Source organism: Balaenoptera acutorostrata, chromosome 19 (genome assembly GCF_949987535.1).
Source record: "Balaenoptera acutorostrata chromosome 19, mBalAcu1.1, whole genome shotgun sequence".
Lineage (NCBI taxonomy): Eukaryota > Metazoa > Chordata > Mammalia > Artiodactyla > Balaenopteridae > Balaenoptera > Balaenoptera acutorostrata.
This window is the reverse complement of record NC_080082.1, coordinates 585,648-597,157: the sequence shown is the minus strand read 5'-3', so window position 1 is coordinate 597,157 and position 11,510 is coordinate 585,648. Positions and strand designations below refer to the sequence as shown.

General features: G+C 51.5%; 1 protein-coding gene across 1 annotated transcript in view; it reads left to right on the top strand.

Moving 5' to 3' along the window:
• The first annotated feature begins 9,573 nt into the window (after window positions 1-9,573).
• SPG7 (SPG7 matrix AAA peptidase subunit, paraplegin) overlaps window positions 9,574-11,510 on the top strand; it is a 31,577-nt gene continuing 29,640 nt past the window's right edge. Inside the window, 1 exon segment of the mRNA XM_057534405.1 lies at window positions 9,574-9,786. Within this exon segment, the coding sequence (XP_057390388.1) occupies window positions 9,604-9,786 (183 nt within the window). The 5' untranslated portion in view covers window positions 9,574-9,603.

Here is an 11,510-nt window from a genome sequence, read left to right as displayed (position 1 = left end):
CTTGGATTTGTGCAAGAGCCACAGACGTCCCTTCAGGGAGGCCGTGCTTCTCGCCGTCCCTGGAGAGCAGCCCTTTGAGATACAGCTGAGCTCTGCTGGTGATGGTGGATGGGACAGCAGCCCTCTGGCTGGTACCAGTTCTGCAACTAACTACAGTGCTTATTTTCCAGGATGGTAAATTCAGAAACTTTTAGTAATGCTGAATTCAGTAAAGACTTTATATTAAAAACAAATTCCCCAAATTGTCCCTTGGTACTTGAAGTTGTCTTAGCTGGAGAAGGACCCAAAAGGAATAAACTTTTTTTTTTTAATGGTCTTCTTTTTTTTTTGAATTGAAATATAGTTAATTTACAACGTTGTGTTAGTTTCAAGTGTACAGCAGAGTAATTCGGTATACATATATATATACATATACATATTCTTTTTCAGATTCTCTTCCATTAAAGGTTATTACAAGATATTTTATATACAGTAGTGTGTATGGGTTAATCCCAAACTCCTAATTTATCTCTCCCTCCCCCCCAGCCCCTTTGGTAACCGTAAGTTTGTCTTCTATGTCTAGGAATCTTGTTTTCGTTTTGTAAATAAGTTTATTTGTATCATTTTTTAGATTTCACATATAAGTGATATCACATGACGTTTGTCTTTCTCTGTTTGACTTACTTCACTTACTATGATATCTGTAGGTCCATCCAAAGAATAATCTTGAATCTAACTTCCCTTGTTAAATGTATGATGCTCAGGGGGAATTCCCGGGTGGTCCAGTGGTTAGGACTCCGCACTCTCACTGCCCAAGGCCCAGCTTCAATCCTCGATCAGGAAACTAAGACTCTGCAAGCCACGTGGTGCGGCTTAAAAAAAAAAAAAAAAAAAGTATGACACTCATAGATAACTTCGGTAAAAAAATAATTCTAGTTGCATAAGAATTGCCATGTTTACCTTAGACCACAGCTTGCAAAGCGAGGTTCAGGGGGAGGTCCTTAAGACCCTTTGTGGGTGTCAGCAAGGTGAAACTCTCTTCCTGACAATACTAGGAGGTGTCTGTTTCCCTCTGCTCCTGAGTGCACACGCATGACGCGGGACAGCGACGTCCCTCTGACAGCTGAGGAACAAGCCTTCTTGTGTCTTAAACATTTCTCAGTTTTGATATGAACATGGTAAACATCAATAGACACAACCCACGTAATCAAAAAGTCTTGGGCTCTTACGTAGTAGAATCTACATATTGAAAGGCTTAGCTGGAGGCGAGGGTGGTGCAGCTGTGAACGCGCCAGGCCTGCACTGACCAAGCACCAGTCATGCCAAGGTCAAGTCCCGAAAAATATAAAAACATTTTAAGATAATGCATAGGGACTTCCCTGGTGGCGCAGCAGTTAAGAATCCGCCTGCCAATGCAGGGGACACGGGTTCGAGCCCTGGTCCAGGAAGATCCCACATGCCGCGGAGCAACTGAGCCCGTGCGCCACAACTACTGAGCCTGCGCTCTAGAGCCCACGTGCCACAACTACTGAAGCCCGCGCGCCTAGAGCCTCTGCTCCATGAGAGAAGCCACCGCAATGAGAAGCCCACGCACCGCAACGAAGAGTAGCCCCCGCTCGCCACAACTAGAGAAAGCCCGCGTGCAGCAACGAAGGCCCAACGCAGCCAAAAATAAATAAATAAATTAAATTAAATAATGCATAATGTGTATTTAATACATGAGCGGCGAGATGCCCATGACTACGGACTGCCTAGCGGCCGTGTGCTCTGTCTTTTGTAGACAAGGCCCCACGGATCCCTCTCCCACGACAGTAGTCATTAAGAGCGCACACTCTGGCACCAGACTGCTTGCGCTCAGACCCCAGCTCTGCCCCCTATTAACTGTGACCCGGGGCAGCGCGTTCACTCAGGGCCTCGGTTTCCCCACCTGCAACGGGGGATGAGAACACCTACCTGGCCGGATTCTCAAGAAGAATAACCCACCCAGCACGGTTCGCACAACGCAGCCGACACCTGTTAACCGTGACCACAAACCTAAGGAAATGCTCACATTAGTGCTGGGAGTGCCCTTCTGTATTTGATTTCTAGAGTTACCCTGCATCAAGCTCCAGTTCTCGAACGCCCACGGGAGTGAGCAGGGTGCACAGATGCTAGGCAGCCTGGGGGCCGTGGCTGGGCTGTGGGGACGGCTGTTCTCGGAGCCCTGGGGTCCAGAAGACGGAGCTGTGTGCCACCAGATGGGCGGGCGGGAGCACAGCAAGGAGGGAGAGAGGAGACTCGGCCCTGGAAATCACAGGGAGATGGGAAACAGTGAAGCAGCGCCTGAAGATGGAGCTCGGCCCAGCCTCGGTGGCTCGTGGGCTTGCACGTGGCCCCGGAGCTGTCCTGCATGTCACTCACGCACCTGCCGATGGGTTTGCTGTGGAGGACGTGCCCTGCCCAGGCCCGGGCTGCAGGGCCTGGACGCCAGCTGCCCAGCTCCTGCCCTGACCTCAGCCTAAGAACCGGCCCCTGCCTGCTTCTCGGGGTCCTGGGCGGGTGCTGTGCTCGTGCACCTAACTCCTACGATATGGTAATCTGGGGACAGCGTGGGCATTCGGTGTTACAGGAATTAGTACAGTTTGTCACTGAAACCCAGATTTACTTCACAACTTTAAAGGGGATTCTAAAAGGACAGCTGTGCATGTAGAAGCACTCTGGCTGCCCCTGGGCTCCTGTGTTCAGGGCTGTGACCCCTCTCGCATCCGCCAGCTCCAGCCAGGCCAGCTTCTCCCTGTCCACCCTCAGGGTGCTTCAGTTCTTCCCTTCTGCCAGTAGAGACGGATTGTAAACACAGTCTACGGGATTTGTTCTGTTTATTCTGTTTATTAAACTGTAACCTCATATAGGATTGCCTTAGGGCCCAAGTAACAAATAAACTGTCAAACGAAATAAAACATAAAGCAGCAGGAGTGGAGACGGCAAAACCCAAACTGCACACTGCGATCTGAGGCATCTGTGAAGCCAAAGTATCCTCCTGTCTCCAAATAATCTCCAACTTGACCTGATCAACTCTTTTGCCCTCTCCAACCAGGGCTGGCTGGAGGGGGCACAAGAGGAATTCCAGAAACACAGGACCCCTTGGGGGAAGCTGCTGGGAGATCCTGGTGCCCAGCCGCCTGTGCTGGTCTATCTTTTCAACGATCCACGGGGGAGGGGGGAGTATGTGAGCCATGGTTGAAATTCTATATAGAAGCGGCCACCTCTTCCTCTGTCAAATCAACCCTGTCAATCACAGAGAAAAGGCAGCAATGCCTGCGCCCCGGAGCCTCGTGGCCGCTGCCGCCGCAGCCCAGCCCTCACTTTGCGCCGCATCTGCGCTGAGGCTGTCCTGTGTGCTGACCCTGTGCTCGGCCAGCCTGGCCTCCCTGGGACTGCGAGGCAAGCCAAGCGGCCCACCACTGGGGGAAACTGGAAGCTCCCCAGGTTTCCAGGGCCTCCTGGAGACCAGCCCCTGTCACCACACCTCCCCTCCGCCCACGCAGGGTCTTCCTGCTCTCCCCTTCCCCACCTCCCATCTGTCTAGAGTCTGCTCTCCACGAAGCAGTCCAAATCATGCTTATAAAACAGAGCAATTGGGCCTAGGCTCAAAACCCTCCAGCCCCTCCAGCACAGAGGAAGGGTCCTGACCACTGGGCATTCTGGCCCTGGCCTGAGCCCAGCCCTGCCTCCCTCCCCTTCCCTCCACCCAACCCGGCCACAGAGCATCTCCCACCTGCACATTCCCAGCTTCTGCCTTCCCTTCCCTTCCAAGAGAGCAGATTTTATGTTATGCATATTTCACCACAATTTTTCAGATGTTCCCTTCTCTGTGGAGTCTGATCACCCCGCCTCAGGGTTTGTCACTAGAACGGGAGGCCACTGAGACCAGCCATCACTTTGTTCACGGCCGTGTCCTCAGCACCCAGGACACAGCCATGCAGTAAACATCTGTCAAAGGCAATTTCAGTTTATACCACAAAAATCTCCCTTTCTCTCCAGTTCCTTCCTTCTCTGCAACTGCTTTGGAGGCCTCTCACCAATCCCCCCCAAAACTTGCCCCCAGAAACTCCAGCCTCCTACCCCATCTCCCCATCAGCTTTGCTTTGGACCAGTAACAGCACTGGTGTGTCTTCCCCATCCTCTGCCTCTTTCATCCTTTCTTTTGAGCTATTTCTGTCCTTTGTCTTTCTGTTCTGCCCTACAGAGTATCGAGAATGGGCCAGCCACCTCCGAGTTTGAGGGGACGGGACAGGAGGTCGGAGGGAGGCAGGTTTTCTTCAGTGGGCTGGCAGGAAAGGCCAGGACCTCTGCAAGCACTTGCTCGTCACTGTCTTTTCCCGTTTTGCTGTCACTGTCCAACTTCAATGTGGTTTGTGGAACATCTGCAGAGGCAGGCCCACCACTGATGTGCTGATAAATCGTTAACAGCCACAGACCTCTGGGGTCCAGAAGCAGCCAGCCGGTGGCCACTCTGTGTCTTAATATGGAAAAGCACAAAGGCCTAGGACCGTCCTCCTTCCGGGAGACGGCATGCTCTGTCCAGCGGGTGAAACGGAGCCTCTCTGTGACAGCTGCCAGCTGTGTGTTATGGGCGCACAATCTGACTAGTGGCTACAGGATCCCAGAGCATCCTGTTGGCTACAGGGCATGTCCAATGGGGATCTCCCGGGAGACCAAACACAGACGAGCGAAGCCTTCCTTCCTTCCTTATCTTATCATCCCCCTAACAGGTAACCCGAGGGACCAGAGACATACCAAGCCTGTAACTTTCAGATACTGGCTATAACGTGGACATCCAGACACGATCCCTCTTTCCTGCCAGCGGGACCCAGACAAGGCTTCTGAACAGGTGGCAGGGCGTGGAAGTGAACCTCGGGTGTCTGGCTGTAGCTCCCCAGTGGCTAAAGGACCTGGACAGGCAAACCCCAATTTGAACAGACAGAAAACCCACTGCAAACTCGTACTGTAGGAAAGGGGTTGGCCCCTGACAAGGGAACGATGGGGGTGCCCACTCACTGTGACTGGATCTGGCGCGCACACCGGGCTGTCTGGAGGCTCCCTTGCAGCCTCCCCCTTTGCTGTGGGCGTGCCCGCTCCAACCACAGCTCGGAGGGTGCCGCCAGCACTGTCAACTCACGCCTCTACTCCGTGAGCCCAAAGGCAAAGTCCTCTCCCCGTTTGCAAACACGAGTCCTAGGAACTCCCTCACGGTCCAGTGGTTGGGACTCGGAGCTTTCACTGCCGGGGCCCAGGTTCAATCCCCGGTCAGGGAACTAAGATCCCGCAAGCCATGTGGCTCGGCCAAAAAAAACACAAACTATGAGTCCTAAGGAAGGACTTGGGGGATGACTGTCCTCTCCCTGAACTAACCAATGTGGTGACTAGTGTGACGCTACAAAGGGCTAGGGCCACACGATGGGCAGTGAGGAACCCAGCGGGTGGGCTTTACTGAGCAGGTATGAACAGCAGACATCTTCTGCAACCATCACTGTGGGCAGCAGCCTCCAAGCTGGCCCTCGATGACCCCTGCCCCCTGGGATTCATACCCTTGGGTTGTCCCTGCCACGTGGCACCACATTACGTGAGAAGCCCATGGAGTCACACGGTGAGGAGCTGCTGCCACCTGCCAGGAGCCAGGCAAGGGCGTTACCTTGGACACTTGGCAAGTTTCAAGTGACCACAACCCCAGGCGTCACCTGCACTGCAGCCTGGTGAGAGGCCAAGCACTCTGGAACCATGCGGCAATAAACACTGGTTGTTCTAACTTGCTGAGTTTAGGGTAATTTGTTACACAGCAATGGATAACTGATATAATCAACAGAGCAAGTGGTTAAATTAATGAATTTGGCATGTGCTGTCCAGAACTCTGGGTGTTAACACAGACCTGCCCTTTCCAGGCCCCTCCTAAATGTCTGTCCAGAATCCCACGCCCACGTCTGGAGAACCATTGAGAAATACATAGCTACTTAGTCATGTGCGAATTCCTGGACAGGTTTTTTGCTAGTAATAATGGACTTTTCCCCTTTTAAGAACAAATCTGATATTATGAAATCTTGTTGTATGTGTGAGTAAAACCCAATTAGTGAGCCATACGAGAAGAAATCGTTTCCTAAGAAAGATGTGCAGTCCAGAAACAAAATTTACCAAAATTCAGAGGGGTGATGACTTTATTCAAACATTCCACAGGGGAGTGTATTTTATAGATGACAACCTAATATTGGCCAAAGATCTAGGTATAGGCCAGGTCATTCAAAGCTGCAAGACAGCCTCAGCCCAGCAGCTCACCATTATAGGAACAGTTACAGTCATTACCTTATGCGACAGCCAAAGGGTTCCAAAGACCAGGCCCAAGTGTGGAGTCACTATGCTTTTTTAAAAATTTTTATTGAAATATAGTTGATTTACAATGCTGTTAGTTTCAGGTGTACAGCAAAGTGATTCAGTTACACATACATATGTATATATATATATTCTTTTCTATTTTTATAATATTTATTTATTTGGCTGCGTCGGGTCTTAGTCTTAGTTGTGGCGCTCGGGCTCCAGAGCCCGCAGGCTTAGTTGCCCCGAGGCATGTGGGATCTAGTCCCCCAACCAGGGATCGAACCCCCATCCCCTGCATTGGAAGGTGGATTCTAAACCACTAGACCACCAGGGAAGTCCCTATCTATTCTTTTTCTAGATTCTTTTCCATTATAAACTATTACGAGTTACTGAATATAGTTCCCTGTGCTATACAGTAGTTCCTTATTGGAACTGTGATTTTTTAAAAAAAGTTTAGCACTTCAGTTGCAGCCAAGCTGCCTAATTTGCGAAGAAGCAAATAATTATTTGCTCTGATATTAATAACGAAGCTTATATCTTAAAACCAAAGATGGCCCAAAAGATCAACCTCTGTCCCAGACTGCTAAAGTGTTATTCCTATTTTACAGACAAGGGGACGGACAGATGTCCTCAGAGCAGCTTGCCTGAAGCCCCTCGGCTGACAGCTGGCGGCACAGGAGCCCAGCAAGGGTCAGAGGGACAGCAGCAGGACGAGGCGCCTTGCTCCCCTGCCCTTCCCGCCTGGTGTCAGGGAGGTGATACAGAGGCCTAGACAAGCCTGGGCCGCAGCCAGTTCACCGTGATTGCCTCTGACACAGTTAAGGGAAGCCAAGACCAAAGGTCCTGATGTGCACAGGGTTCCGAGAGCTGAGGAAGTAGAACTGAGTAAACACAAGTCACAAGGTACAGAAAGAACAGAGAGCAGGTGATGGACAGGAGTGGCTCAGGAAAGTGAAGGCGGTGCCTCAGGAGTGCGGCCCGGGAGGAGCCGGGTCTGCTAAGGCCACCCCCCAACCCCAGGTCCTTCTCTTCCAGGGTCCAGGCCACTGGGCGTCTGAATTCTCTAACTGAACCCCCATCGCCCGAGGCCACTGCAGTGGTGGGACTGAGCAGGGCGGGGTTCAGAGTCAAGGTTCACCTCTCACCCGAGGCCTGGGTTGCAGCCAGTTCTCAAAGCACAGTAGTTCAGTAAATGTGTTTGGATGAGTGAATTAATATTTCCCAGAACCTCATTTCCCACGACATCCTGGATGTGGACAGCTTCCCAGCTGACGAGCTGCTTTCATGTATTTTTATTGCATTTTATCTTTACAACAACCCCGTGGGACACCCAATATCAGCCTCACTCTGCAGATAATTTTATCCCCATTTTACTGATGAGAAAATTGAGGCTTGGAGAAGGTAATCACTTGCTCAAGGCCACAGACTCAGAAGGACAGAAGCCAGCACTCCTTCCCCAAAGCCCAGCTCCTGCTATCACCCTGCACTGCTTCCAAATGAACCTCCTGCAAAGAGCTTAGGTTCCAGTAACACTTTTTACTTCAAACAATGTTAATAGGACTGCATCTTACACTCTCCCCAAACACGTTCAAATTTGTTAGAGGCTGTGAGTCACAAATTCTCTGTGCTGGGTGAGGAGGGAACCGGGTGAGGGTGGGGCTCAGCCACTTCCTGTTAGGGCGGCGTTGCACAAGCTTTGATAGGGTGCAAGGGAGCAAGAAACTACTTGGAAGCCTGGTCACGGTTACGGCACTGGTCTGGGGAGAGTGGACAGCATAATGTGGGTGGGACAGTTTAACCAGTGAAAGAAAAATAGTGAAGGAGGACATCGGGGAGGATGGATGGATTGTTCAGAGATAAAGTGAGAAGGCAGGCAGTCCAGCTGTGCAGGTCAGGGGCAGCCCCCTCTCCACAATCAACCACACTCAAGAACCTGGCTGCCAGAGCCGGGACCTATAATCAGGACACTGCATTAAAAAAAATGTCCCTAAACCTTTGTAGCTTCAGGACCGAGGGGGGGAGCACATATGACCTTTACAGCCATAGGGCGAAGAGCACAGGCCCTGAGACCAGTCAGACCATCTCTGAAACTCTGTGCCATTAATTCTTAGCTGCGACCTTGGAAAGGTTACTTTAAAGTGTTCTGAGTCTGTTGCCTTATCTGTACAATAGATGTAAAAGCATTTACTTCGCACACTTGTGAAGATTAAAAGAATGTTTGATACACAGCCAGGCACTAGCTGGCACTCAGTGAGACTGGTTATCGTCTAATGACCTTAGGAATTTGGGGATTACAGAAAAACACACAAACAAACTTAAGTCACCATAACACAATCAGCAGTCTCAGAGCTAAGGGTTCAAGCACCAGACCTCCCGGGGACTGGGAAAGAGGCCGGGACCCTGGGGTCCGGAATCCCAGGGATAAAACCAGACTCCCCCATCCCCTCCCAGGGATAGAGCGGACTACGTCCCCCGGGCTGTGATCCTGGTCTCCAGAGCTGGGCACGACTTCCAGAGGGAGTCAGCCTGCCTCCAGGAGAAAATAACAGTGGACGAGATGGTTACCTCTCCAAAATTAAGCATCTGTAGGCCAAGATTGCCAGCCGCCTGCGCCGGGGGGCTCAGCTACCCTCTCCTGAAGTCCTTGCTCTTACCCTAAGCCCCTTCCTTGTCCGCTCCGTTCGCAGGACCCTCCGGGCACACCCGGGCAGGCTCTGCGGCCAGAGCCCGGACCAGCGAAGCCCTCCTCCCCTCGGCAGCACCCTCTTAGCGCCAAGACCGCGCCGGGGTCCAAGGGTCGGAGTAAGGGTTAGGGTCCAGGTCTGAGGGTCGGAGTCGGGGTCAGGATCCGGGTCTGAGGGTCGAAGTCGGGGTCAGGGCTGCGGGCAGCCCTGCCATCTGCGCACGCTCCGCGCCCCTCGGGCTCCCTCGCTCGCTCTGAAGCCCCGGGACCCGTCGCGCCAAGTCCCTACGGGAGCGGCGGCTCGGCGCGGCGTTCCGATGCCCTCCTTGGCTGCAGCTCTACTCGAGGCGCTCCGCACGAGGTGGCACCTCAAACCGCTAGAGAACTCCAGTCGGATTAGGGGCGCAGCGGACGCCACGAGCGGCGCGGGAATCCGCGAGCAGGGGACTGAGGCTTGGCAAGCTTGACCGCTCAGGTGCCCCAACAAGGCCCGGACTGCGCAGGCGCCCCGAGGAAACCGCCTCCGCCCCCCCACCCCCGACCGCGCAGGCGCCCCGAGGAGGCCCCGACCGCGCAGGCGCTGCTTCCGGGTCAACATGGCGGCCGCGTTCCTGTTGCTTCGCGCTCTCCGCCTGGGTCCCGGGCCAGGGCCTGGGCGGCTGCGGGGCCCCTACTCTGGCTGGAGCCCAGGCAGCTCCGCCAAGACCGGGTGGAGGTGGCCGTATGTTGTCCACAGGCCTCTGATGGGTGTCGTCGGGCCTGGAGGCCGAGTCCTGCAGGTAATGTGCGGGGAAGATGCCCTCCCGCCGCCGGGTCTTCGTCGTCCGAGAGGCCGCTTCGGCCGGCAGCCCGGGGAAGGAGCGGGGGCCGAGGCGGGCGGGCAGGCAGCTGGGGAAGGGGCGGGGGGCGAGACGGGAGGGCAGCCCGAGGGAGGGGCGACAGGCGAGGCCGCACAGTTCATGCTTGGACTTTTCTAGTCCTTGTTTCGTGTGTTGGTATTTTTTGCCCGTCTTCCTGGCATTTTGAAATTGAATCGAGTAAGAGTTTCATCCATTTCTGGCAGAGAACTATTAGCTCATATAGATCAGATCCCACCCAGATGAATTCCAGCACCTTCCAGATGCTCTAAGTGGGCTGTCAGTAAGTTTTTTGTGTGAGCAAATTACCTTGTAACTGTGTTTTACTTTTGTCGTGTAGCTTGACATGTTATGGATTCAAATTCATAGACCCTCTTTGTGAAGGGTGTGTTCCAGGCACTGTTAATGTTAACATTTCACTCTGAAAACAAAGACCCTAAGTTCTAAGCTGAAAAATCAGCTTTTTTCGCTGATGTTTTTTAGCCCTCTCTTAGGACCTCGACTCTCACATTTTAGGTTATAATGTATTATTGTTATTGTATTTCACCATAACTTGAGGACCAATTTCATATCCTAATCCTATTCTAGATTCCTGGCCACCTTTCCTGAGTCTGAGGGCAGCTATGGCTGCATTACACTTGTTTTTGTTTTTGCTGTTTAGTTCTGTTGAGAAGGAAAATCATAATTTATTATTTTTAATCAGATTATTTGATTATTCTACGAAAATAAATAAGGACTGAAGTGGGCAATTCACACATACTTGTGAAGTCTGAACAGATAACCTCACCAGTGGCTATAATAGTAATAAAACAAAGTCATCTGGTTTAAACAAGCAGTGTTCAGGGCTGACTTTGAAGAATGCCTTTTTTCCCCCCACTGTATCTAACATGGTGATGTTTCTCAGTTATTGGGCCCAGTCCACACTCTGTGGTCCTCCCTTACATGCCTCCTGGTCATCACTGAGCCAGGAATAGTAGTATTAATTAAATGGGACAATAATTCTATGGACGAGGAATTTTTAACCTGCTGCTGACAGGAAATTACATGTAACATACTCCTTTGGTAAGGAGTTACTTTTCTCCGTAATAACAGCAGACCAGGGATGAACTAAGGGGAAAAAAATTAAAACTAAATGAGTAAATAAAACAGAAATGAAGAAATTGCCACCACAGAGATAAATTAAGATGGACCGTTGACCATAACATAAAACACATTCAAACGGGAAACTGGTGGACTACCTGGGAACGTTCTACAAGGAATAGTCGTCTGGAGTTGTGGGGAGCAAAGGGTCTGGGCAGCCACTGTGGTCTTTGCTCCTTGGGTCCTGCAGGAGGGTTGTGAGCCTTGGCTCACAGAATGGCAGCCAGTGTTCTGCACCTTGAGTTCAGCATTTCTTTGACTTGCTCACTTGCTTTTAAGGTTTTTTGTTTTGTTTTGTTTTTTTATCAATATCCCCATTTTATTTTATTTCGTTATTTTTTTTACTATTTTTTTTAACATCTTTATTGGAGTATAATGCTTTACATTGTTGTGTTAGTTGCTGCTGTATAACAAAGTCAATCAGCTATATGTATACATATATCGCCATATCCCCTCCATCTTGCGTCTCCCTCCCACCCCTCTAGGTGGTCACAAAGCACCGAGCT